General features: G+C 38.7%; 1 protein-coding gene across 8 annotated transcripts in view; it reads left to right on the top strand.

Moving 5' to 3' along the window:
- Positions 1 to 26,381, top strand: part of SYBU (syntabulin) — a 116,790-nt gene that overhangs the window by 57,518 nt on the left and 32,891 nt on the right. For 7 of the 8 annotated variants that reach the window (XM_063726789.1, XM_024251297.3, XM_024251298.3 and 4 more), the window contains one exon: positions 14,635 to 14,832. In XM_063726789.1, the coding sequence (XP_063582859.1) occupies positions 14,635 to 14,832 (198 nt within the window). Of the gene's footprint in view, positions 1 to 14,634; positions 14,833 to 25,528; positions 25,769 to 26,381 lie in introns of those variants that run through there. The other variant, XM_024251305.3, reaches the window with a different exon arrangement.

The following is a 26,381-nucleotide window of genomic DNA, read 5'->3' as shown; positions in this document are numbered from 1 at the left end:
GAACAGAACAAGTGAATAATTCTCTCATTTATAAAATACATTGAGAGCATGGCACTATCTTAGTAGTTGGAGAAATAAAACAACTAGAAAAGTACTCAGTACTCTATTAAATAGCTTGGTTAGACGAAGAAAACATTCCTGTCCTGAGGAGTTTAGCATCTCTAAATGTCAAAAAGAGTAAGCTCCACAATAGAACCATGACTCCAGTGTTGTGGGCATCTAGAAGAGAGATCTCTTTGCTAAGAAAACCAGAAAATGCCCCACTCAAGAGCTGGCACATAAGCAAGGTTTTGAAGGTTGTGTAGGAGTTTGAGAAGCAAAGCATAAAATGGCAAAAAGAGAGTTCAAGGTGGGTAAAAGCAGAGTCTTAAAAGCGCAGGGAATATTTAGGGAGCAGTGAGGAGTACTGTCTTCTCTAATTGTTATTTTTCAGTCACAAAAACCATCAGAAAAACGAGCATCCTAGATTACAATCTAAAAGGTAATTATATCGAGTTGCAGTGGCTTATACTTGTAATCCCAGCACTTTGGGAAGCCGAGGCTGGCAGGTCACTTGAGGCCAGGAGTTAGAGATCAGCCTGGCCAACACCGTGAAACTCCATCTCTACAAAAAATGCAAAAATTAGCTGGGTGTGGTGGCACACACCTGTAATTCCAGCTACTTGGGAGGCTGAGGCATGAGAATCACTTGAGCCCAGGAGGTGGAGGCTGCAGTGAGCCAAGATTGCACCACTACACTCCAGCCTGGGTGACAGAGCAAGACTTTGTCTCAAAAATAATAATAAAAAAAGATAATTAGTACAGGCCACATTTACATGTTTTCCAGGAGTCTGATTTGACACTAGTCACCACCCTACCCCACCCTCCGGGTGGTTTTTATTCTGAGAAAGCCCCAGTCTCTTCCCACTGACTAGAGCAGAAAGTGTCTCCTAACCTGGTGCCCCGGCCACTGCTGGATACAGTCTTCATGCTCCGAAGCTTCCCTGCCAGCTGCTAGGTTCCTCTGGTTCCAGAAGGAGACCTGTTATTTCAGGTTGACTGTTCCCTCTTTTTAGGTAACCCAAACCAAGTTTTCAAATGCACAGCTGTGCTATCATTGAGATCACACAGCATTCACCCATCCCACTAGAAATCATATCCTTCAACTGTTCCCTGCTTAGTGTGGATTTTCTCTGGGCTCTGCCTCTTTACCAGCTGGCTCAGCCTTTATTCTTTCTGTGTGTGGGTGACCAGGCAGTTAGGATCATGGTTAGAGACTGACCTAACTCTCAGAATTCTTCAGACCCTCTGGATCTTAGGCTACCCTTCTATTGATTCTGGAGTGTTTGTGAGGATTATATTTTCTTTAATGCTAATTATATTTTTATTTTTAAATTCAGAAGTAACAAAAACTTATTTGTTATAAAATATACAAACACATACATCAGACCGGAGCTAATCACATTTATATGATGTATTTTGTTTTGCTTTTTGCCAAAGTGAAATCATGCTATATTGATCTGTGATCCTTTCTGTTCATGAAGCAAATATTTATTGAATATTTATTGTGTGCAAGGCAGTTTTCTAGTTGCTGAGCTAGAGCGATAAACACTACCGGCATGGCTATTCCTGCCCTCAAGGAATGCATATTCCAGGCAGTACCTGTACCTGTCATTGCTTGTCAGCACAAGGAAGTCCCCCTCATTCATGGTAATGACAGCGTGGCGTGTCACTCTACAGAGGACCATAATTTATTCAAACATTCTTCTGTGGATGGACATTTTGTCTATGAGACTAAATTTCATAATTTAGAATTTCGTATTATGAATGTCACTGGAATTAGACTATGAGTATATTTTTTCTTTGACTCTATTTTCTTCTTTTGTTCTTTTTTTTAAAAAGAAGTAATTTCCATGATATAAATGTTATCTAAAACAATTCCTTTTTTCAAAATAGAAAAAACTCAGATGTAACAATTACATAAACAGTATGATGAACATTGCTTTTTCTTTATTTTTTTCCATTTTTATCCCTTACTCTATCTTGACCATTACCATGTTCAGATTCTTATTGTGAAGAAAAATGGAAAGGAAACGAAAAGATACTCACATTGCTACAAGACAACTCACTTTAATTCAGATGTCCTTAAAGTGGTTTGTAGTTATTTTATTATAAGTTTTTCAAGAGAATAAGAACTAGCTTCTTGGGGCTGGGCACGTTGGCTCATGCCTGTAATCCCAGCACTTTGGGAGGCCAAGGCGCGCAGGTCACCTGAGGTCAGGAGTTCGAGACCAGCCTGGCCAACATGGCAAAACCCCGACTTTACTAAAATTAACCAGGCATGGTGGCGGGTGCCTGTAATTCCAGCTATTCAGGAGGCTTAGGCAGGAGAATCGCTTGAACCCTGGAGGGGGAGGTTACAGTGAGTGGAGATCGCGCCACTGTACTCCAGCCTGGGTGAGAAGAGCGAAACTCTGTCTCAAAAAAATAAAAGAAATAGCTTCTTGGGCTCTATCTCTCTGTCTTCCTCTCTTCTTCCCTTGCTGTCTTTTTAGTTCTCTTTCTTCTCCCTTTCCTTTATCTTCTCCTACCAAGGAAACTTAAAAAAAAAACCTGAGCCTTTAAAAAGGCATGGCCTAGAAACTGTAAATAAACCCATAATGCTAAGGAGAGGGAAGGTCAGAAAGATTTGTAACATGCCTATTTTGGAAAGATCATAACCGTATGAAAGAAAAAATAAGATAAAGTTCTCCTGAAAGACAAATTCACCACCCCCGTGCCAGCGCTCACCTTTCTTCTGTCAGTGATAGAGTCACCCTCTGTTTCCCAATTTCAACACCAACTCCTCCCTTGCCAAAACCTCTAGGTAGATTCATTACTCATTCTACATTAAATATTTGGACCAAATATTTTCTCCTCCAAATTCCTTCTTCAGGGGCTGCTAGTGCAAATCAAACAACCTGATGCTTGGTAGAAACCAAGTACTCAGCCCGTGTTCCAGAGACAGAGAGCACAGAATCTTCTGCAGAAATGGAGCTTACCTCACCTGGCCCTGCATCCTCCTTTACTGCCCAGGGCTTCACCAGAGTGACTTTTATGGGAGCACTCGAAGCTCCAAAATAGCTCAGAAATCCTGGGAATGTTTATCCGTGAAGTGATTATTTTGTCTCCAAGAAACAAGGAAGGCACTTAGTAAATAATTACTCCACTCTCCACTTTGCTTTTGTAGATGTAAGTTACATGTCTTAGTGTGAGGTGTTCATTTCAGTCACTCTGACAAGCTAATTTCCATTAGCACATACACACTCCCCATCTATAAAGAAAAAAGAGCTCCCTTCCTTCTTTACAACTACCTTCATTTGCAAAAGACCCCTCATTTCTTTGCAACTGCCATCCTGTTTCTCTGCTCCTCTTCATAGCAAAACCTCTCCAAAATCCTGGCTCCATAATGTGTCCTGGCAAGCACGTGAGTGACCACGTTGGCAAATCTAATATTCTCCTTGTCTGCCCTCATTTTCCTTGACCTGTCAGCAGCATTCAACGTAATTGAACAAGCCCCCCTCCTAGGAAAGATTTTCCTCCGTGGCTTCTGTGAACCGCCCTGCTGAGCGTTCCTCCTGCCGTTCAAGTCACCTTGTTGGTCTCTTCTCCTGTCCTCCCCAAGGGCTTGTATCCAGGCCTGTGTCTTTCAATGTCTCACCTGTAGGGTGATGATGCTCCAGACCTCCCCCACCGCGGGCCCCAGGCTCACTTATCCAAGTGCCTACTTGCTATCTCCAAGGTCATGTTTAATTTGTGTCTCAAATGTAGCATAGCAAAATCAGAATTCTTGATTTCACCCCCTACACATTCATAAACCCATTTTTCTCCAATTCAGAAATGACTGCCATATACCCACTTGTTAAAAAAAAAAAACCTAGAAGACATGATTGATCCTTTCCCATTTTTCATTACTGTAAATAAATGCTTTATTTTTCCAAATTTATCTCAAATGTATGTACTTTTCTTAATGTTCACTGCTACCACTTGAGTCAAACCACTGTTACCTCTCGTTTCTACTGTGGTATGGCCTCCAAATGGGTTTATTTGCTTCTATCCTTTCATTCTTAAAGGAGCCATGCAACATAGTGGTTAACAAAGAGGCTCTGGTGTTAGCTTGTCTGGATTCATACTACAACTCTGCCACTTACTGATTACAAGCTTGGGCAGGTGGCGTAAACACTAGTGCTAGTTTTGTATGACCCCTGCCAATCAGGATGACAACAGTGCCTATCTCAGAGGGACATTAGATTAAGTTAGTTAAGACTTGTGTTTAAGAACAGTGTTTAGAAGTGAAGTAAAGTGTTTAGAACAGTGCTTGGTAGTTAATAGGCACTCAGTAAATATTAGCTAGATATATTATCACTGATGCGGTTTGTTCTCCGTTATAAGCACAGGCTAAATTTTTGTTATCTCATGCGTAGTGCACACTGCAGTTTCTGTTGCACTTCCAATAAATGTCAAGATTCCTGACTTAAAATTCTTCACTACTTGGGCTTCTGCATCCCTTTGCCCTCATCATCATTCTCTCCCCATCACCCTTCCTCTTTTTGGTTTCCATAATGCACCATATTCCTGCCTATCTCAGAGCTTTTTGTACTTATTCTCTGTGTCTGGAATTCTTTTCCTTGTTTTCTCTGCCTTTTGCGTGATTATTTCCTTCTCATGTTTTTGATTTAGGGTCAAATGACCTCTTCAGGAGCCTTCTATGACAATATATCTAATGAAGTAGCTTCCCACCTCACACCTAGTCTACATAATATCATCGGGTATACTTCATTAACAGTAAATCCCAAATATCTTTTTTTTTTTTTTTGAGATGGATGTCACTCTGTCACCCAGACTGGAGTGCAGTGGCACGAGCTCAGCTCACTGCAGCCTTGACCTCCTGGGTTTGAGCAATCCTCCCACTTCAGGCTCCTGCATAGCCGGGACTATAGACATGACCAGCTAACTTTTTTAAAAAAAACTTTTTTGTAGATATGAGGGTCTCTGGCTGGGTGCAGCGGCTCATGCCTATAATCCCAGGACTTTTAAAGGCCGAGGTGGAAGAATCACTTGAGCCCAGGAGTTGGAGACCAGCCTGGGCAACATAGTGAGATCCCATTTAAAAAATAAGAAAAAGAAAAAGTAAAAATTAGCCAGCTGTTGTGGCACACACCTTTGGTCCCAGTTACATGGGAGCCTGAGGTGGGAGAATCACCTGAGCCCAGGAGGTGGAGGCTGCAGTGATCCCTGATCGCTACACTCCAGCCTGGGTGACAGAGTGAGACCCTGTCTCAAAAAAAAAAAAAAAAAAAAAAAAAGAGAGAGATGTGGTTTCCCCATATTTCCCAGTCTGATCTCAAACTCCTGGGCTCAAGCTACCCTCCCACCTTGGCCTCCCAAAAGTGTTGGGATTACAGGCATGAGCTGTCACTACAACACCTGGCCCCAAAACATCTTTTTATGTATTTTTTAACTTATGAACTGTTTCTCCTCATCACTAGAATGTGAACTTGTTAAGAACAAGGATCTTAGTGTCTCACTCATCATTACCTCCCTAATATCTAGAACAATACCTGACACACGTAGGAAATCAATAATTATTTGTAGAAAAAAATAAGTGGATGAATGGATGAGATTTACACACTTCAACATCAGCTACTGGTTAGTGATATATTGTATAATACTGAAGCAGATTTTAGAGCTCTGTAGATCTCTGAGTTCTCACTACAAAAAGATGCTAAAATTGGGTGAAGGAATAGAAATGCAAGGTTTGCTATTGAAAACCTAGAATTCAAAATTATCAAAATGGCATACATTGGCTACATGTGTTGAGGCAGGAATACTGGAAACTACTAGAAAGAGTTTCTTGCCTCCAATTTCTGTGGTCTGTTTATTACGGGATGGCTTCTTTCTAACAGCTTCCTTTGTCTGTTTTTAATTTGGGCATTCCCAGAATTGCTGATGTTTCCTCTTGGAACAAACATAAGTTGAAAATTTTAGAAAACAGCTAGCTTATGGTGGTGAGTAAAACATGCACTTTGTCAGACAAACCTTACTTTGAATCCTGAGTCAATTGCCCAGCAGCTCTGTGCCCATGAAATTTTTAACCTCTCTGAGCCTCCATTTTCCCAACAATAACATATTATTAAAATTATATGATAATAATTAATGTATTTGCCACATGATAAGTACTTAATAAATGTTAGTTTTCTTGCCTTATAAATGCACTGAAAGGTTTGTGGTAAGAATTTCACCTGGTTTATATTAATCATGAGTTTAAGCTGTGACACTTTATCTGTCTCCATTAGACTATCTTCAAAAATGCCAGTATCTGGAGCAATAAGCATAATAAGAGTTATATTAGTGTCTGACACATAGTAGATATTCAATAAATATTTGTTGAATGGATAAATAAGTAGTCAGTAAATGCTTCCATTGTTCATGAGAATCAACTAGATTTCCATATAGTTTAAAATAATGTTTCTTTAAGCTAGCAATAACTTCCCCCCCAAAAAAAATTATACAACTGAACATCGAACAGAATCAAACCATAACTGAATGTTTCAAGACATTATGGCACAAAAATCATATTTTCCTCCATTAATGTTGTTTTTAAGTGTCTTCTGGAATTGTTTAGTTCAACATTTTTGAAAGCCAGTGGGCTCTGAGATCTAAATTCAAAAAGGAGCCAGCAGTTTTAGAGATGCTTCTTGGACTTTGAAGAAATATTTTATTAATGGCTGTAATTTTTAGAACTTGGTGTTTTATTCTTACCTGTAATTGGTGTAAGAAGATTATTTTTGAGACAGGGTCTTACTCAGACACCCAGGCTGGAGTGCAGTGGTGCAGTCGTGGCTCACTGCAACCTCCGCTGGGACTACAGGTATGCACTATCATGCCCAGCTAATTTTTGTAGTTTTTGTAGAGACTAGGTTTCACCATGTTTCCTAGGCTGGTCTCGAACTCCTGGGTTCAAGGGATCTGCCAGCCTCAGCTAGAAGATTTTAGTAGGGACTTGGTCATCATAATTGCCACCAAATTTGTTTGATGGCACTGGTTTTTAGGCATTTTTGTTTAATTATCAGGAAAGTTTATGATAAGCACATGCACACTTTGGGCAATCTAATATTTTGAAATATATAAATGAATTATGCAAAAAGTATTGCTTTCAAATTTTCATCATAAAAGCATTGCAAAGTAATGTGGTAGACTTCCTTAAAATTGCAATAATAATAATAAATTTAGCATATAACCCTCATACCACATTTTAAAATGGATTCCAGATAGATTTAATTTAAATGAAAGTGAAACTATACATATCTAGGAGAAAGTATAGGCAAATATTTAGTTGATCTTTGAATAATAAAAGAACATTCTAAGCACAAAAGTATTGGAAGAAATCACAAAGGAACGTATGGAGAGATTTGACAGAATAGAGCAAGGTTTGAATGTCAAAAACATTATCAAGTCAAAAGCAAACAAAAGGGTTGATGCTTTTAACATATAAAGAGTTCTTACAGATCAGTAAGAAAACCTGAACATCCAAACAGAAAAATTATCAAGGACTTGAACAATTCTTAGAATAAATTTAAAAGGTCAATGAACATACAAAGACATTGAGCTTCACAAACAAATATATGTAAATTAAGACATCAAAATTTGTTTTTAATTAACTTTAAGAAATGTAAACCAAATAATATTCAGTACTGGCAGGTATTTAATAAGTGGAGTATGTTCATACAATAATAGGAATATAAGTTGTCTCAAACTTCTTGGAAGTTTTAGTAATTCCACTAGACATACATTTTATGAGTTCATCAAAGATTTGACCAAGGACGTATCTATAAAATGTGTAGTAAAGCAATTTTAATAATAGTGAGAAAAATTAAAACAAACTCATTCTTCCTACAAGAAGGATTGGTCTTTAACAATGCTATGTTTGGCTGGGCGCAGTGACTCACACCCGTAATCCCAGCGTTTTGGGCGCCAAGGTGGGAGGACCACTTAAGTTCAGGAGTTTGAGACCAGCCTGTCCAACAAAGCAACATTCTGTCTCTTTAAAAAAAAAATTAAAAATAAGCTGAACACAGTGACCTGAGCCTGTAGTTCCAGCTGCTAGGGAGGCTGAGGGGGAATAATCATGTGAGCCAGGAGTTGCAGTCTGCAGTGAGGTATGATTGTTCCACTGCACTCCAGCCTGGGCAACAGAGTGAGACTCTGTCTGAAAATAAACAAACACATTTTAAAAGTGATGTTTATATCTATTTTAAATCAGTACTCCTTTAAAATAATGTTTTCAAGAAATCAAATAAAATACTTTGAAACTTTTAAAAAGCATACTCAAAAACAGAGAATAGTGCAGTGAACTCTCATGTGCTTATTACCCACTTATCTAGATTAAATGATAGCAGGATATTCCTGCATTTGTTATGTCTCTCTTTTCTTTGTGGAAGCATTTTAAAGCAAATCTCCAGACATCATGTCACTTCTTGTCTACCAACATACCTCAGCATGCATAACTTTTTTTTTAAAAAAAGCACATTTTCTTACATAATCACAGTGCCCTTTTAATTTCTAACATGATTAACATAATTCCTTGGTATGACAGAGAATGATGAAATATCCCAGATTTTCTCAAAAGTGCCTATTTGCTTCCCTGGTATCATTTAACCCAGAAATCAACAAACTTTTTCTATAAGGGGCCAGATAGCAAATATTTTTTATTTCATTGGCTAGACGGCCTCTGATGCAATTATTCAACTCTCTGCCATTGTAGCCTTGAAAGCCACCATAGACAATATCTAATGGATTGGGCATGGCTGTGTTCCAATAACAATTTATTTACAAAAAACAGGCAGTGGACCAAATTTGCCCTGCAGGCTGCAGTTTGCCAATCTCTAATTTAACTCATTATTCTGTTTTCTATATATTTCATAAGGTGAACATTAGCTTTAAAGCCTTGATTGGATTTGGGGGCAATTGTGTGCTTGTGTGTGGCAAGAATTCTTCATAGGGAGTGCTGCATGCCTCATCTCACATCCCATCAGAGGGGTTTTCCCACTGTTGGCGATGGGAAGAAGACTCGATGGGTGCATTTGGGTAAGGCCTGATCCCTTCACTGTAAACTCTGTATCAGACTTTGTCTAGTGGTTTTATCTATTACATCTGTTGCCTAAATCAATTATTTCATTCGAGGTTGCAAAATAGCAATTTTCTATTTCTGTTATTCCATCTGCTTTCATTAACCAGAATGCTTTTGTAAGGACAAACTTTCCAGTAACAATGAGGGATTTCAGTTACACTGAGATACAGTTTATATAGGAACACTTTTTACAATAAAAATATATGCTAATTCTTTCTTTCCTTTTAATTGCCAGTTTTCAATATAAAGAATTGTTCGTGGATCATTTCCAGTGATTTCCAGGGAGTTGGGCATTTTAGGGGTGAAAGGGGCCTTTCTCTATCTCTGTAATGTGTTTTCTTATATGACCATGAACTCAGTTTTTTTATATATCCAGTGATTATCAGTCACTTGCATTTATTATTCTTTTTGGTACTCAAATTATTTCATTGTTGACCGGTGGGGCCTCCTTTGCATTGGTTCCCATTAGTCTTTAATAGCTTCTTTCTTTCTAGCGTAGCAAGTTCCAGGGAGAAATTTTCAATGACAGATAATGAAACTGTCTAAAATATATGTTGAAAATTTGATAAAACAAAAGCAAACAGGCAAGTAAACTGTATTCACAAAATATTTTTCTGGGTAACACAATTATAGGAGAATAGTATGTCTTTATTTTATTCTTTACTTCTTTATACTCTTCTGTATTTCAGATTTCACACAATAAGAATTATTGGTTTATAATTAAAAAGTTAAGCTAAAATTTTAACAACCTCAACAGATTTAATTTAATTTAGCAAGTACATTTAAAATGAGATTCAAAGTATTTTTAAAGAACTCAGGCACATATTTTTCAGAATTTTAAGTAATTACATAATTATTAACTATATCCTATATTTCAAAGACCTTATAATGTAAAGAGAGAGGAAATATAGATTTTTAAAATCATTTTTTAACAACATCTAGGCTACAAAATTGTAATAGTTGCTGGTTTTTCCCATCTGTCTTTATAGACCTTAGCATGTTTTTTATTTTCTTGATGACAATCTGGAAACTATTCCATTCCATAGGCATATATTTTTAACAGTACTTTAGATAGCCCACAACCTCTGAGGTTCCTGGATCTGTGAGTATTCTTTCTACTACCCTAAATCCTGTGTGTTCACGAATTTTAAGCAAATGAACAAGAACAACAACTAAAGAACTGATTTCTAATAAAATCAAGGAGGACATGTAAATTAGTCTCCTTCACTTAGAAGGTGATCATTTAGATGTGGCCTTGAGGAGGGTAATGTTTACCTGAGTTCCACCAGAGGCTATCTTGGACTCATCTAAGGAGGATTTAAAATAGCAGCCCCTGGAAGGAAATTGTCTCATATTTTCAAATGGATCACACTGTATAAAGCATGTAAAGTGATCCCATGTTTTTTAGGTAAAGTTATACTTACTTCGAATAATGGAGAAAGAAATGTAAAAACTCAACTATGTAAGAGCGTTGTGTGCTTGTGTGTGTGTGTGTGTGTGTGCACACGCGCCTGTGATGTAAATTCCTCTCTCTGTAATAGACCAACAGTCTTCTACATCTTCTTCCCTAAAACCTTGGAGCAAAGCTTCCCTATGGCAAAACCAGACTAAAATGTTCATAGTTTTGTCAGGTATTCTTCTGGAAATTTGAAACATCCCACACTTTGGGGGCAGATTATTCAGTATTTCTGCAATTTCCTGCCCAGAAACGGTTTTCTTATATTAGAAATCTTTGTCATTGATAATTTCTTTATATTAACATAACTTATAAAAGCTAAAATTATAAATATATCTTTATAAATCTATAGATTGTACAGGAAAATTCAGCAGTCAGGTAGCAGCAGAAAACAGAAGGCACATTCACATAGTTTAACTGAAGCAGGTTTAATAAATAAATCTCTTTAATATGTGCTTGGTCCACATGTAGTTTAGTATGGTAAGATTAGATATAAACAACCAAAGAACATCAGCTTGGCTTTACTATTCTTAGAATCTCAGAGTAAATGTGGCCAGGCATGCTGGCTCACACCTATAATCCCAGCACGTTGAAAGGCTGAGGCAGGCAGATCACTTGAGGCCAGGAGTTCAAGACCAGCCTGGCCAACATGGAGAAACCCCATGTCTACTAAAAATACAAAAATTAGCTGAGTGTGGGTGGCACACGCTTGTAATCTCAGCTACTCAAGAGGCTGAGGCAGGAGAATCACTTGAACCCAGGAGGTGGAAGCTGCAGTGAGCCAAGATTACACCACTGCACTCCAGCCTAGGCGACAGAGCAAGACTCTGTCTTAAAAAGATAGATAGATAGATAGATAGATAGATAGATACTCAAATTATTTCATTGTTTAATGAAGCAGAAGTCATTTAAGTCTTGAAAAAAGGGAATCTCAAATAAATGGGAACTAAGAATATTTTTGATAGAATTTTGAAAAGGAGTATTATCTTCATCTTCATTTGAATGGTGGTCAGCTTCCAACCGGCCATGAAGAGGAAGAGAGGAGGAGGGAGAGCAGAGAAGGAGCCCTAAACAAGACTTGTAAGGATAACTTCTTCTTCAGTGCTGTACAAACAAAAATACCTCAGGTTACTCCCTAGCACATGAAGCTCTGTGCCTTTGCTGGGGTCTTACTTTGCATAGATAAAGTGTGCCCTCTGTAGTAGGAAAATTCATGGCCCTGCCCTTTCTGAAACTAGATTCCTTTGTTAGTGTCGGGTGCATTAGACAAAACAGGCAAATGCCCCAGGCTTCTCTCACAACCCACAGATTTTCTTGGATATGGATTAACGTTATCAGACTTGCCAGTTTACAATAACTATGCATTGTAAGTGACATATACCCAGATCCTTCTGGCTTGTTTATAAACTCCACCAGGGTGGGGACTGGGTACAATGCCTGTGGGCTGGTTCAGTGCCAGGACTTGATACATATTCATTTAACCAATGAAAGACCACGTCTTATATTCCTATTATTCCCCACACACACACACCATATGAAGCACAAAAGTAGACAGTTAAGAGATCTTTTTGTAGTGATTTAAATCTCGTAAAATGGATCCAAAGTTCAGGATTTATTTAGGTTTTAATCTTCTCATTCCCTGCTTCTGGAGATCCTGGCTGTAAATACTGATGGCAGGTGAGGCATCACACTCCAGGTTAAAAATTGCTATTGCCTCTTACACACTGCCACCACTCTAAATAATTTCAGTTCTCAAATTTTAACCAGACCCCAGCACTTAATCCTTGAAAGTACTAGCACTGAAAACATGGTGTGCACATATTCTTTCTCGTTTAATTGCAGAAAAATGTAATAGAACCCAAGGTATAATTTTGACAGCATTTCTCAATGCTGGAAATTGTTTAATTTTATCCCAGTGAGTCTGAGAGTTTTCAGGAAAACTGAGTTTTTTAGGGTAGACACTCTGAAGCATAGATTTTTATTCTGTGGGGACATCTCTCTTTCAAAAGAAGTGATTTATGGAACTGACTCTTAAGGAAATAATGTTAAAGACAGCAGGGAATGTTGAATGATTAGATTTCATTCATTTATCTGCTTTGGGATAGGAATTAAGAGAGGCTCTCCTGAGGCATTGTGCAGAGCTGTTGTGCCTTGTAAAATTGCTGGAATCTGTGTCTGAGTAATTAGCAACTTTGCACCTTTAAAAAGGAGCTCAAATATCTTTGGGTTGAAGCCTGGGGTGTGTAAGTGTAAGGGAAAGGCAAGGGCAGTGAATGATGAAAGAGCTGAGCAACAGCCACCAAGAGGGGTTCTCATCACCCTGTCATTCAGGGCCAGAGTTTCTTCAGGAGTTCAGGAAGAATACAGTGTATTTAAAAGAGCCCAAAGACTGCAGGCATGAGCAGCACACTAAAAACCATTCACTTCCAGAAACAGACCACAGAGGTCCTGCGTATGCTAATACACTGAAAAGTCAAAACACGACTATCAAGAGAAATAAGTCATTTTATTAGTGCCAAGTTCACTCTGTTCCAGGAATTGGGATATTTTGTAGTTGAAAAATGAAATAAAGGCCAAAAAATGAAGCGATGGTAATTCTTTCTTTAGATGGATTCTAGCAATCAGCATGTTTTATTCAGGCCTAGTTCTGTTTCTATCTTTATTCAAGCTGTAGAGTTTTAAGATAGCCTTTGGTAGATGGCACATTATTTTAGTTCCCTTAATATTCACAAGATGTCTGAAAAGTTATTAGTACTGAATGTCTTTATTTGTTCTTTGTCTAATTAGTTACTAAAGTAACTCTGGCATCAAAACATCTTCATATAGTAAAGATTATTTAGTAATGTAAATTTACCACTAATTGATCAGTTTGAGTAGATGTACTTTTAAGTAATATTGATTTGGCTTTGAGGTCCAATACTGTTCTGCTCATCAAAATATAAATAAATTAACCAACCATCATAAGTACTTTAATAAATATGGAAAGCATTTATAGGAGTCAGCAGTACGACTTTCCTGTTTCCATAATAAGCATCTACATAGGTCACTTCATATCGTGTATATTAACTTAATATAATCACCCTGGTAATATTCTGTTACTTGAAAGTTAAAGGAACTTTTCTAGTCTGAAAATAATTTTCATCTTACCAGTTTACTCCAGACAGCAATATATCTGATTTATGTATTTTTGGTTGTGTGTGTATGATAAAACAGGATCACTTCACTCTGATTCTTTGAACCCTAAAGTCGGATGACTTATCTTTCAAACTCTGTTAACCAATTGATGGGTCAAGTGATCCAAAACTGGATGTGGTCCATAATATTCAAGTAATTTTATTTTCCAGATGTAAACTCTGAAGAGTTCACCCTAAAGATCCTGAATTGTTCTGGTGAACTTCTTATTGCTAAACACATCCAAAAATCTATGGACACATAAGACCCAAAAATACACTATATAAAGTGTTGAAACAGACATGTCTTTATGTTTTGACAAAATGAGTGTTACAGAAATATTTGTGTCAAAAAGCTTACAAGGGACCGGGCATGGTAGCTCATGATTGTAATCCCAGCACTTTGGGAGGCTAAGGTAGGTGGATCGCTTGAGGCCAGGAGTTTGAGACCAGCCTGGCCAACATGGTGAAACTCTGTCTGTACTAAAATACACACAAAAAAAATACCTGGGCCTGGTGGCATACGTCTGTAGTCCCAGCTACTTGGGAGGCTGAGACACGAGAATTGCTTGAACCTGGGATGTGGAGGTTGCAATGAACTGAGATCACACCGCTGCACTTCAGCCTGGGTGACACAGTGAGACTGTCTCAAAAAAAAAAAAAAAAGGTTTTGCATTAAAATATGGAAAAATGAAAGGAGCGTCATGAGAGGAGAGTCCACAGCAGTTAACCTGGGCTTCATAAGCAGAGTGGACGTGTGCGAGTGCACGTGTGCGTGTGTGTGGTGCACCGCCTGGCTTCTCACCACCATCATTGATTTCCTCCTCATCATTAAACACTTATTGATTCCTGTCTTCTAGATGACACAGGCTGTCCTAGCAGCCAGTCAGTGTCTCCTGTGAAGACACCGTCAGACGCTGGAAACAGTCCCATTGGCTTTTGCCCTGGAAGTGATGAAGACTTCACCAGAAAGAAATGCACGATTGGAATGGTTGGTGAAGGAAGCATTCAGTCCTCTCGATATAAGAAGGAATCAAAGTCAGGCCTTGTGAAACCAGGTCAGTGAACTTACTCGTCATGTTTTCATCAGAACAATGTGATGGGAGTAGTTTCATGTTTGAAACGAAACACCTGTATATCGAGTCGGGGATCACAAATACTGCACCCAGCATCTAAAGCATCATTTTTAAAGGAGGCAGGGTGGAAAGTGGACTATTTTCTGAAGTGGTTTTTAATAACTGAGTAACTATAGTGACCTATAGTGACATGTGTATTCATTATAAAGAGCTTTTTAAAAAAAGAAACAAAAGTTGAAGAAATATAAGCCAGATGTTTTAACAAACATTTACACTATATGAGTAATTCTAGATTCAATTATACTAAGCAATTAGTTAGTACTATCATAAGTGACCACAAACTCTGAAGAGAACAGGTTTTCTCAATGCAAATCTCTGTAGAGCTGGGCATTATCTTGATGCAAATATGTAGAGCTGGGCATACTTGCTAACTTAGTTATAGTCTTTTCTTTTAGAGATTTAAATATGAATATGATATGTGTATACACATGTAAATGTTCAATAATTACAAAATATTAAAAGCTATAAGATGAAATGGAGGTGATTACTGCAGTGAATGAAATGCCAGCAGCATCAGAAAAGGTAAATTCTCAGAATCTGCACTATGTAAATGAATATTTTGTATCTCAGAAATATACATGCAGTATATTTACTTTAAAAGGATGTGTTCATCGTCATTGGGAGGTATCCTGTATATTGCATTATTCTCTTTAACATTCACAGTTATGCTATCCGTATTTATGAGCTGAAAAGACAGATTACTGGCTTGCATGAGTCCTCGTTTCTTACATTTGTCTTCTAAGTTTTGTTTGGTGATGACATTATTGTGCAAGGAGCTACAGATGGTTTTATTTTGATGGGGCCAAGGCCTCGCCCTGTGTCCTCTTCCATAGGATGGTAACATCTCTTTCTGCTTTTGTTCTTCCTGAGTCATTGATGTACACAACACATCATAATGGATTATTCTTCATCTTGCTCTTGTCAACCAAAGATTAGGTCATTTTGTCACCAAGGAAAACTTAAACTGTGAAAAAGAAATCCTCTATTTCCTAGTGGTGCCTGATAAATGTTAGTCATAATGAATTCATTAACAGTCTCCCACTTTGGAATAATATGTAAAAGAAAAGGAATGCTACACAATGAAGAAGGAAAGACAGCCTATAAATGAGAAAAATGGGGATGATACAAAGGGTGTTGAGTACCCTTGATATTTAAGAAAGAGGCAATGAGTTAAAGAATGTCATGAAATTTTAGCCAAGAAATAAAACAATTACCTTGTATACCCAAGGGCCAGGACTGTCTCCCTTAGCTCAACTGCCTTATTGAAAAATTGAGATGTGATTCATACACCATAAAATTCACCCTATAAAGTGTACAATTCAATAGTTTTTAGTCTATTCAAACTGTTGCACAAACATCACCATTTACTAATTCTAAAAAGTTTGTATCACTCCCAAAAAGAAACCCCAAGTCCATCAGCACTCTGTTCCCCCTTTCCCCAGTCCCTGAAAAGCACTAACCTACTCTCCGCCTCTATTTGCCTATTGTCGACATCTCAAACAAATAGAATTATACAGTATGTGGGCTTTTGTACATGGCTTCTTTCCCTTAGAATAATGTTTACAATGTTCACCCATGTGGTGTGCATCAGTACTTCATACGTTTTTATTTTATTTTATTATTTATTTTTTTTGAGACACAGTCTCACTGTCGCCCAGACTGGAATGCAGTGGCGCGATCTCGGCTCACTGCAACCTCCACCTCCCAGGTTCAATGGATTCTCCTGCCTCAGCCTCCCAAGTAGCGGGGACTACAGGCAAGCGCCACCATGCCCGGCTAACTTTTTTTTTTTCCAGTAGAAATGGGGTTTCACCATGTTGGTCAGGCTGGTCTCAAACTCCTGACCTCAAATGATCTGCCTGCCTCAGCCTCCCAAAGTGCTGGGATTACAGGCATGAGCCACTGTGCCCGGCCCTACCATCCTCTTTTTGCATTCCCAGAACACAGGCTCTAGTGCACATTAGAGACTCAGTCAACATTTGTCGACCTCAACAGTAAAGGTAGGCTGTGGGATTCAGAAGATAAAATGATGTAGGAAAGAATGTCAGCTTCATAGATTGAAAAAAAAGTATGTTTCATCATGAAGCTATTGTAGGGTTTGAACATAACCTGTAATGATTTTATTTTTGTTATCCTCATCCTACCCCCACCACCTCATTCCCAAAACATTTTATGGTGACGGCAATACAAGGAAACAGTGAAACAGTAGACAAGTATGGCACAGTAAGAATAAACTAAGTTTATATGAGAGTTAATATTATCATGGCCCTTCCTTGTTTCAATAATCATAATAATTATATGTTAACAAAATACTAAAAATTCTGCGTATATATACAGAATTCACACTGAGCAATTCCCTAATCCTGTAGAAAATATTCATTTGCTAAAGAGCAGCCACTCTTCTTGATGAGAAGTATTATGGCTCTCCATCTTCATGAGGAAATCACAGGGAATAGGCCGGGCGTGGTGGCTCATGCCTGTAATCCCAGTACTTTGGGAGGCTGAGGTGGGTGGATCACAAGGTCAGGAGTTCAAGACCAGCCTGGCCAACATGGTGGAACCCCATCTCTACTGAAAATACAAAAATTAGCCAGGCGTGGTGGTGTGCACCTGTAATCCCAGCTACTCAGGAGGCTGAGGCAGGAGAATCGCTTGAACCGTGGAGTCGGAGGTTGCAATGAGCCGAGATCATGCCACTGCACTCCAGCCTGGGCAACAGAGCGAGACTCTGTCTCAAAAAAAAAAAAAAAAAAAAAAGAAAGAAAAGAAAAGAAGTTACAGGGAATAAAGGAAGGATAAAAGGATGGAAGGAAGGGAGGAAAACAAAAACAGTTTTTCTTAATGCTATTTTGATTCATGGATCCTTGAGAATCATTAAAACTATGGACCCATACTCCAGAAGAGTGTCCATATGCACAAAATATCACATACCATTTCAAAGGTTTCATGGATCTCATTTGTTAGCATTTATGAATCCTAGTTCAATGACCCTTCCTCAAAGCCAAAGCCTCAAACAACCACTTTTGTCAACTTTGTCAACTGCTTCTAATGTAATTGCTCAGAGGCATAAATATCACCTGAGCAGTTTTTAGCTGGTGATCTTTTTATTTATTCAAATTTAAAGGTAAAGGGGTCCCTAAAGCTTAATTTTTTTTAGTTGCCTAAAATTTCTAATGTCATCACTGAAAACGTTGCTACAACTTTTTTGAGTGTGACCTAATTCTGTACATTAAGTTCTTTGACAAAAATCTGCACCATGACCTTTAATTCTCTGAACTTTTAGCAGAACAAACCTGTCAGTCTCATAAATATGAAGAGAGGAAATCCTGGAAGCGAGGCCCCTGGATGACTCTAAAATTTATAGAATCCAGAGACATAATCTGTTAAAACACAAGAGGATACTGCTGTCAGGTCAAAATGTCCTGCCTCCTCCATAGTCCCAAGCGACCATCTCCTCTCAGCTAAAATGGATCTTCAACTCTTGATGCATGCTCTACTTTTTAAAAAATAAGTCAACTCATTAATAACAATACCAATTTATTAAAATAGCAAGCAATTAGTGGCTCTTATACAGAGGCTCAGGGACTCTGTAACATTAAGTAACCTAAGCCCATTTAATTTTAGTTCTCTTGCTCTAGATTCTGGAACACTGCTGCTCACCTGAGGAAGGAGTTATTAAAATGCCCCTTTGGTCATTAAGATAAAGAGCTAATAATGTTCCCTGAGCGTATGATGCAGAAGAAGAAGGGAAATATGTCACAGGACATCGGGGAAGGGCTTGGAAAGGTGAGCCGAGCAAGCCTGTACCTTGCCAACAGGGCCCGGCAGCACACGCAGCAGGAAAGCCCTTCCTGTTTCCAGGCAGGAACTGGTTCTGGAAACTTCTTGGAGGCGGTGAGCCTTCTGTCATTTTGGCTTCTATCACTTAATGCCTATGCAGATTTAATTAAAAATTGCCAGCAAGGAGCAAAAGAAAACAGTCCTACAGTCCAGTTGGATGGTGGCTTTGTGTTTTCATGTTTCCCTTTCATCTACAACTCTGCAAAACAGGCAAGGCTGAATCTGCAGAGCCTAATATTGTGTCTGTCATAAAGTATTAAAGCTGACCAATAAATACTTAAATGAGAAGTACAGCTTATACTTTGTGCAAGAGATTATGTTTTGTGTGGGAGGAGCGTGGGGAACTTGTGACAAAGAACCTCCTCCACAGCATCCCTGCTTTTAGGGAGCTTGTAATTTAAGGCAGAATACTGTATGATAAGTTTGGACTGTTGTACAGATTAAAAGAAAAGAATTGAAGGCTTTACAACTGGGAAATGTTTTAGGAATCTGAGGTGTTCCTTCTCCCAGGTGCTCCTCCCGTATTTAGTCTGCAGTCAGTTTCCTGATGAAACTGTTTTTACCCAGAAATGAAAGACCTACTTAATTGGATTACTTCCTTAGAACATTAAATGACAGTGCTGGGCCTCATTTAAGGCTTGACTTCCTATTTGGGGAATATCTTAAAGCAAGGAAGAAAAAGATCTAATGTCATTATTTTACAAAGGAAAGTACTAAATCTTTTTGTCCACAAGGTTAATTAGAGAGATGGGAAAACCATTACACAATTTAAACAAATAAGTAGAAAGTGTGAAAGGAGAAAAGCACTGGAGGCGATTAAGGAGACTGGTAAAGAGCAAATGGTTAGGGTCACTAAAATTTAAAAGAATCCACATTTAGAAATTGAAATGTTAAAATCTGCATGTGAAAGATGTCACTGTATCTCCTTAGCATTCAAACTAAGTTAGTATCCCCTTGTCATCAGACACTACCCCTGCTACTGAAATTGGAGACCTAGCTAAGCTGAACTCTAATAACCTTACAACAATAGCAGAGGATTGGTTACTTTAAAAAACCTTATTTCCCACATTCAGAAGCATTTGCTAGAAAACTCAAAAGGCACCAACGAGATTAGTGGTTAATCAACACTGATTCCCTTAATAGAGGCTCATGCACACACAGTGAAGCAGACAGATGTTTCTGTTCTCATCATGAGCATCACTTTCACTTCAAAGTTGGTTCTGTGAAATAAAACAGCTAGACAACTTACCTAGAGTAGGCCATTCTTGTAATAACTTGAACAACCTAGAGGGGAGTTGAGAGCGTAGATTTACACAGCCTCTCCCAGGTTACCCAACTTGTCCTATCTTGGGGGAAAAAAAGTACATTTGTGTTATTGGGTGGGGGTGGAGGAGGACTTTCTAACCACCAGACTCTAGAGTCCAGCCTACTAGGTTCAAGCCTTTATACCACTGTTTTGTAGCTGTGTGATCTTTAGCTACTTGTTGTCTTCTTGAGACTCTGTGTTCTGCATCTGTAAAATAGGTTGTGGAAAATATTAAATAGGTGAAATTAATGAATATCAAGTGCTCTGTGTTGGACCTGGCAGAAAGTAATTCCTCAGTAAATGTTACTGGTGGTCATTTGTAGCTCTTAAAATAGATGCCACACATTCTGTACACTTCATGTACAGGAAAACTCCTAAAACTCTCACACACAATTTGCGTGTAATTGGAACAAAAATCTAGCAGGTTATGTTATGCCAGTTCACATAAAAGGAGAGGAGTACTTGCTGTAGGAGGACAGACAGGAGTATGAGTTTACAGCTGATGGCTGGCAATGAAGAGAGATGGGAAAATATAAGTGAGCAGACAGAGACCACTAAAAAGCTGGGTGGTGCTTTTTTTTTTTTTTTCTTTCTTTCTTTCTTTTTTTTCTTTTCTTCTTCTTCTTCTTTTTTTTTTTAAGAGTCTTTCTCCACCCAGGCTGGAGTGAAGTGGCGCAGTCTCAGCTCACTGCAACCTCTGCCTCCCAGGTTCAAGCAATTCTCCCACCTCAGCCTCCCAAGTAGCTGAGATTACAGGTGCCTGCCACCACGCCTGGCTAATTTTTGTATTTTTAGTAGAGACGGGGTTTTACCATGTTGGTCAGGCTGGTCTCAAACTCCAAACCTCAGGTGATCTGCCTGCCTTGGCCTCCCAAAGTGCTAGGATTACAGGCGTGAGCCACCACACTCGGCCTGGGTGGCCTTTTAAGTGTTTTAGGCCATTGACAGCTTTTATCACTTGTAGCGCTTAGTGCAGTAATTGATGTAAAAGCAGATTGCATCAATGTGATGGTGAAGTTGGAAAACACAATGTATATGAAGGCAGAAAAATGTGTCAAGCATTTTAACAATGTCTCCATAGAGTGGAAAAAAATTAAAATTTTAGTGCTAAAAGGGAAGATTTTGGTTATATGAAAACATTCTGCATACTTTGGCAAGGCATTATTTTTCTAATAGCTTGCCAGTTATAAGCTAAGGTCTTCCAGCAGCAAACCCCGTCCTCAAATACAGGCTATAAGCTATTTCAGATACTATGAGCCTTATGAAAATATTTGGAAAGATATATTAGATGTAATTGTGGGCTTGAATAACACTCTGAAATTTGATTAGTTTTTTAAAACGAATAGTTATCGAGCACTGCCTGTCCCAAGCAAAATTCCAAGCACTTAACTCATTTCATCCTAATATCAGTGCAGGAAATGGATATCATTATCCTTCATTTTACAGATAGGAAAACTGGGGCACAAGGAGGTTAAGTAACTCATCCAAGGTCACACAGCTTGTAAATGGATTTTAAACAGGTTAGCCTTGCTCCTAACTCTTAACCGCTGCCTTAGGAGTAAAGTCCACCTTCAAAGGAGTAATTTTAATTGCACTAGGAGAGTGTTAAAATTAAGAAAGATGTGTTGATATAAAACACAGTTTTTAAAAATGTTTGTAGAGCCCTAAAAATTCCTACTAATTTTTATAAATTAGCTGATACAGTCCATATGTACATTATGTTGACAGTTGCCAGTAACAAAATCAGTGAGCCTCAATGTAACTGCAATGAAGTACAGAAAGTTGGACATACAAGGCCATTTGGATGCAAATCAGTAAAATAAACCATAAAGATATGAATAGCAAAAAATGTTAAGGTCTTCAGTGTTTTCTACTTAATCATGAGCTAGTCCTTTCTTCACATGTCAAAATGTTTTATGTGCTACCCTGCATATCACTAATATTTTCTTAAATGAAAATCATTAGAGTTTGTCAGCTTAAGCAAGAGCTTTTGTATTTATACTGAAATCAATCTCTAAAACTTTCTTTCACCTGAGAGAAAGAATGCTCCCCTAGGATACAGCAGATCACGTTTTATGGCAGGCGGTTTTATAGTTTATCACATCTTCCCAGCAGGGACCAAACCAATAAAATAAAGCTTAAATGTGATAAGTGGACTTACGTGTTTATCTTTATGGCAGGGTTACATATTTTCTCTCATGCCTTTCTCCCATCTGTGTTTTCGAGGATGCATCCAATTGATGTAATGGTGCCAAATGGCCCTTTAATGGTTTTTCCCTAAGAATTAGTGAATTATAATCCTCTTCTTTCCAAAGGTGACTGCCATCCAAATCCAGATCCTGGGTCTGCTGGGATTTATTGCATGCACAGTGTTCTTAGCCACTGATTTGGGGGCCTGCCAAATGCTTACTCAGTACTCTAATGAGTAAGCTTACTCAGTACTCTAATGAGTTGAGAAGGAAGCGTTATAGGTCTCTCAAAAGTAGTGGAAGCTCCAGCAGACCAGATACCCACCATTCAACATATTTATCAACTGTCAGCATAACAGAAATAAATCTGGAAACTTCTTTTACACACAGACTTCTAAACCAAGCATTGTAGATCATGCGGATATATGCTTTAGGTTGGGCTTTCCCCACCTCCCTAATTGAGGAGCATTTATTGAAGAGACTGCCTGCAAAGGTATGTGCATGATTAAGGGGATTCGATAAAGTATGGTAAAATACTGGGTGCTGGCAACAGCTTGGGGCCATTCCTGCATCCTGAAGGAGCAACAGGAGGGTAGAGTTAACCAACCTAGAGAAAGAACTTCAAGGCCACCTGTGAAGGAACTATGGACTTTGGCAGAGGAATGCAGCCACCAGCAGAAAAGGAGCCGGAGGGATAAATACCTGGACCTCACTGTCTGCTGGTACAATCTGTTGCATGGCATTTTGGTGAACTGTAGGATTATTTACAGAAAGTTACCTGTTGAACAGCATAGTATGTTCACTTGGGCAATTCGATGAGTTAATTTCTTCCATCACCTAAGCCTGTATCTGAGAGCAGCCAAGTAAGCTATATGAATGCCGACTGTGGTCAAGTGGAGTAATGCTTCAGCAACACAGCTGCAATAGGCTTGTATTCCGACATACATAGACTGGCATATTTGTAACATTGCAAGAAGGTGATCGCTCTGAAGGAGTCTAAAGGAAAGGGAACCCTCATTTCACCACGTAATCAAGAAGAGGTTTCTGCTTAACATAGGTTTGACTCCTGGCTGTACATTTACTAGCTTTCATTTGTTCATTTGATGAATATTTATTAAGTGTTTCCTCTATGCTGACACCATTGTTCCAGGCATTAAGGATAGAGGAGTGAAAAAACAAGATGCCTACCTTTAACGTGGGGGAGATGGCTGATGCCTGCACACAAACAAGATAAGTTTAGATGGTGACAAGTAAAACAAGGTAACTGGAGAGTGATGGGGGATGGTCAGGGGAGTGTCTGGGGTGGTGACATTTGAGCTGAGACTTTAACCTTATTGTTCCATGCTTAGGGAGGGTTGGGGATGGGGTGGCAGGTGGTGGGCAGAGCGGTGAGTTAGGAAAGGAGAAGAGTGGTAGCAGCTGAAGTCTATATCCTTAGAGTAATGTGAAGACATTGGAGGGTTTTAAGAAGGGAGAAATGATTTGATTTACATGTTTGGGATCCCTCTGGCGACTCTGTAGAGCTTGGATTATCACGAGGTGAAACTGGAAGCAAGACACTAAATTTGGATGGCTTAGCCTAGGATGGAGGTGGTGGAAATACAGAAAAGTATAGGGAGACAGTAAATATATAAGATCCCCTAATTTTCCTAATGAGATTTTTAGGTGTTTTATTTATTTATTATTTTAGAGAGACAGTGTCTTGCCCTGTCCCCCATGCTGGAGTTCAGTGGTGTGATCATAGCTCACTGTAGCCTTGAACTCCATGGCACATGTCATTTCCAGTTATAGCCAGGACATCAGAGTCAAATGGGTGCTTATTATGGAAAAGGAGAATAGAGAGGGACATTAGTGTACAACTAGCAAGCAGGTTGTCACTGGGTAGCATGGGACAGCTGGTTTTTCTGTATATTCATATATTCTTGTATACATATATGAGTATCCTTCATTATCAAAAGCTATTCAGTCACTGAATTCAGAGAACAAAAAAGGAATATAGGTTTTTGTGATTGCTACAGCTTAACCACTGACAGTATTTCTATTTAAAGTGATCATTAAAAGGCTGGAGGAGTCATACCATAGGAATAATTACAAAATCTGTTTTTGAATTTCTTTGTCTCTTCCATTTTAAACAATTCCATCAGTTGAATCTCCAAAGGGAAGCAAAATTAGCACTGATTGCAGCCAGTTCAGGATATGTCTTTTGCAAATGGCACTTTTTGTTCAAAGAAGGTAATTAGGAGAGAGCCCTGTAATAAGAGGCTTTGGAAGGACTCTAATGTAAGGGGATTTCTTCTTTTCTGAGAGGTAATTGCAGGAGGAGGTGTTCTTCACCTTATATTTAGACACTGAGGTAGGTTGCACCAGGTCACCTGCAGAGCAGTGCGGGTCGGGGGGAGTTTATTTGGTAACATAAGGAAATATTCTCTCTTTTTCTTTAACTGTAATATGAGGGGATAATTAATATGAAGCTTCTTTGCATTATTGTGAAAATCATGAAAGGTGTTAGATATGTAGCAGAATATATGCATTACCTAAATACTACACAACACTGAGAGGTAAACACGCACATCCTCTATCTTTGCAAAAATCGGTGTTGGCATTTGACAGTGAGCTGTGTTTGTAGTGACAATATTTGCCTGGCATACAGTATGTGCTCAATAAATGATCACTTTTATTATTGTTATAAAATGGGAAATAAGGAAAGTTTATGAATAGCACAACTTTAAGGCATTTGAATGTCCACTCAGCATCTCATCTGCATTAGTCTTATTCTGTCACAGATGCCTTCTTAGTTAGACTTATTCTGAAATAGTAGAGAGCTTTGGTGGAAGCTTACTAAACATTTTTTCTGAGTAAACTTCTATTTAGAGGGAATCTGCCTTAAATTGTTCCAGAGAGCTGTGCATTCCATTTTCTCTCCTCAGAATAATCAGGCTCCCCTGTTCCTTTCTTCTGGGCAGTGTTGTGAATTGTCATGCATATTTAAATAGCTGGAATTCATGGAGTACACCAAGCATTTTTCTCAAAGTGTTGTGTTTCCCATAAAACTTAGGGCTGTGTGGGGTTTGATATAATTTCTTGCTTGCCCATTGGGATATTATAATCAATGTGGAAAGATTCTATACGTTTTGCTCCAATATTGTCCAAGGATTCATCTTGACTGTTGTGTAGGCATTTACTTCTATTTGACAATTTGGTATTTCTTCGAATCCTTTGTGTCCATTCATGAGGGCGATGGTTTCATTGGAACACTGCAGTCACCAGGGAGAAGGCCCTGTGCTCTTCCCTGATAGGCTGGCTTTCCCTCTGCCTCCTGTTGCTATGGTGCCAGCAGAGTAACTTCCTTGCCCTGCACATGCAGAAGGCTCAGTCTCCATGGATACCCCACTCTGAGACTGTACTCTACTGAGATATGAGCTGCACACACTGTATTTCTGCAAAAGATATACCCCAGCCTGTGCTGGGAGGCTGTTTGCAGAGGCAATGTTTGCCATGAAAGTCTATGGAGCTTACCTTCTAAGTAAGTAGTATTAGTCACAGTAAGTAAATAATTATATTGGATCACAGAGGCTAGGCTGTGTGTGTGTGTGTGTGTGTGTGTGTGTGTGTGTGTGTGTGTAAGTTAGTTGTGGTAGGCCAAAATGGAGCCTAAAACAAGTTTTCATCTTCACCTCTCAGATATTCTGAATGCATGGTCTTATAACTAAACTTTTAAAAATATACACATGTGTTATTTTAAATACTCTTTGTCATTTATAAGTCGATTTGTGCAATTGTAACTCAATTTGATGCCAAAATGAAAAAGACTGACCATTGGCAATTACATTTAGAATGCTCTTCTAACCATGAGCATTGCATGTTGCATTTGTAAATGAAAAGCCTGGCCCTACCAGTGGTGTGGTAAGGGAATAGATGAACACAGCTACAATTAACGCTAATTGGCACTGCACATAGTTTGAAATGGGCCTCTGTGTAGGCTGAAACACGATGTATTTATTATCAAGAGAGAGCCTGCTCGTGTGATTAGGAAAGGGAATACCCATGTCTGCCTGATTACCATGAAAGTTACTCAGAGCACATCTCTCTGGCCAGTTTTAATTTACTTTTCTCACATGGCATCCAGTAGAAATTCT

Source organism: Pongo abelii, chromosome 7 (genome assembly GCF_028885655.2).
Source record: "Pongo abelii isolate AG06213 chromosome 7, NHGRI_mPonAbe1-v2.0_pri, whole genome shotgun sequence".
NCBI classification, from domain to species: domain Eukaryota; kingdom Metazoa; phylum Chordata; class Mammalia; order Primates; family Hominidae; genus Pongo; species Pongo abelii.
The sequence above is the reverse complement of the archived record's forward strand: the minus strand, read 5'-3'. Positions and strand labels throughout refer to the sequence as shown.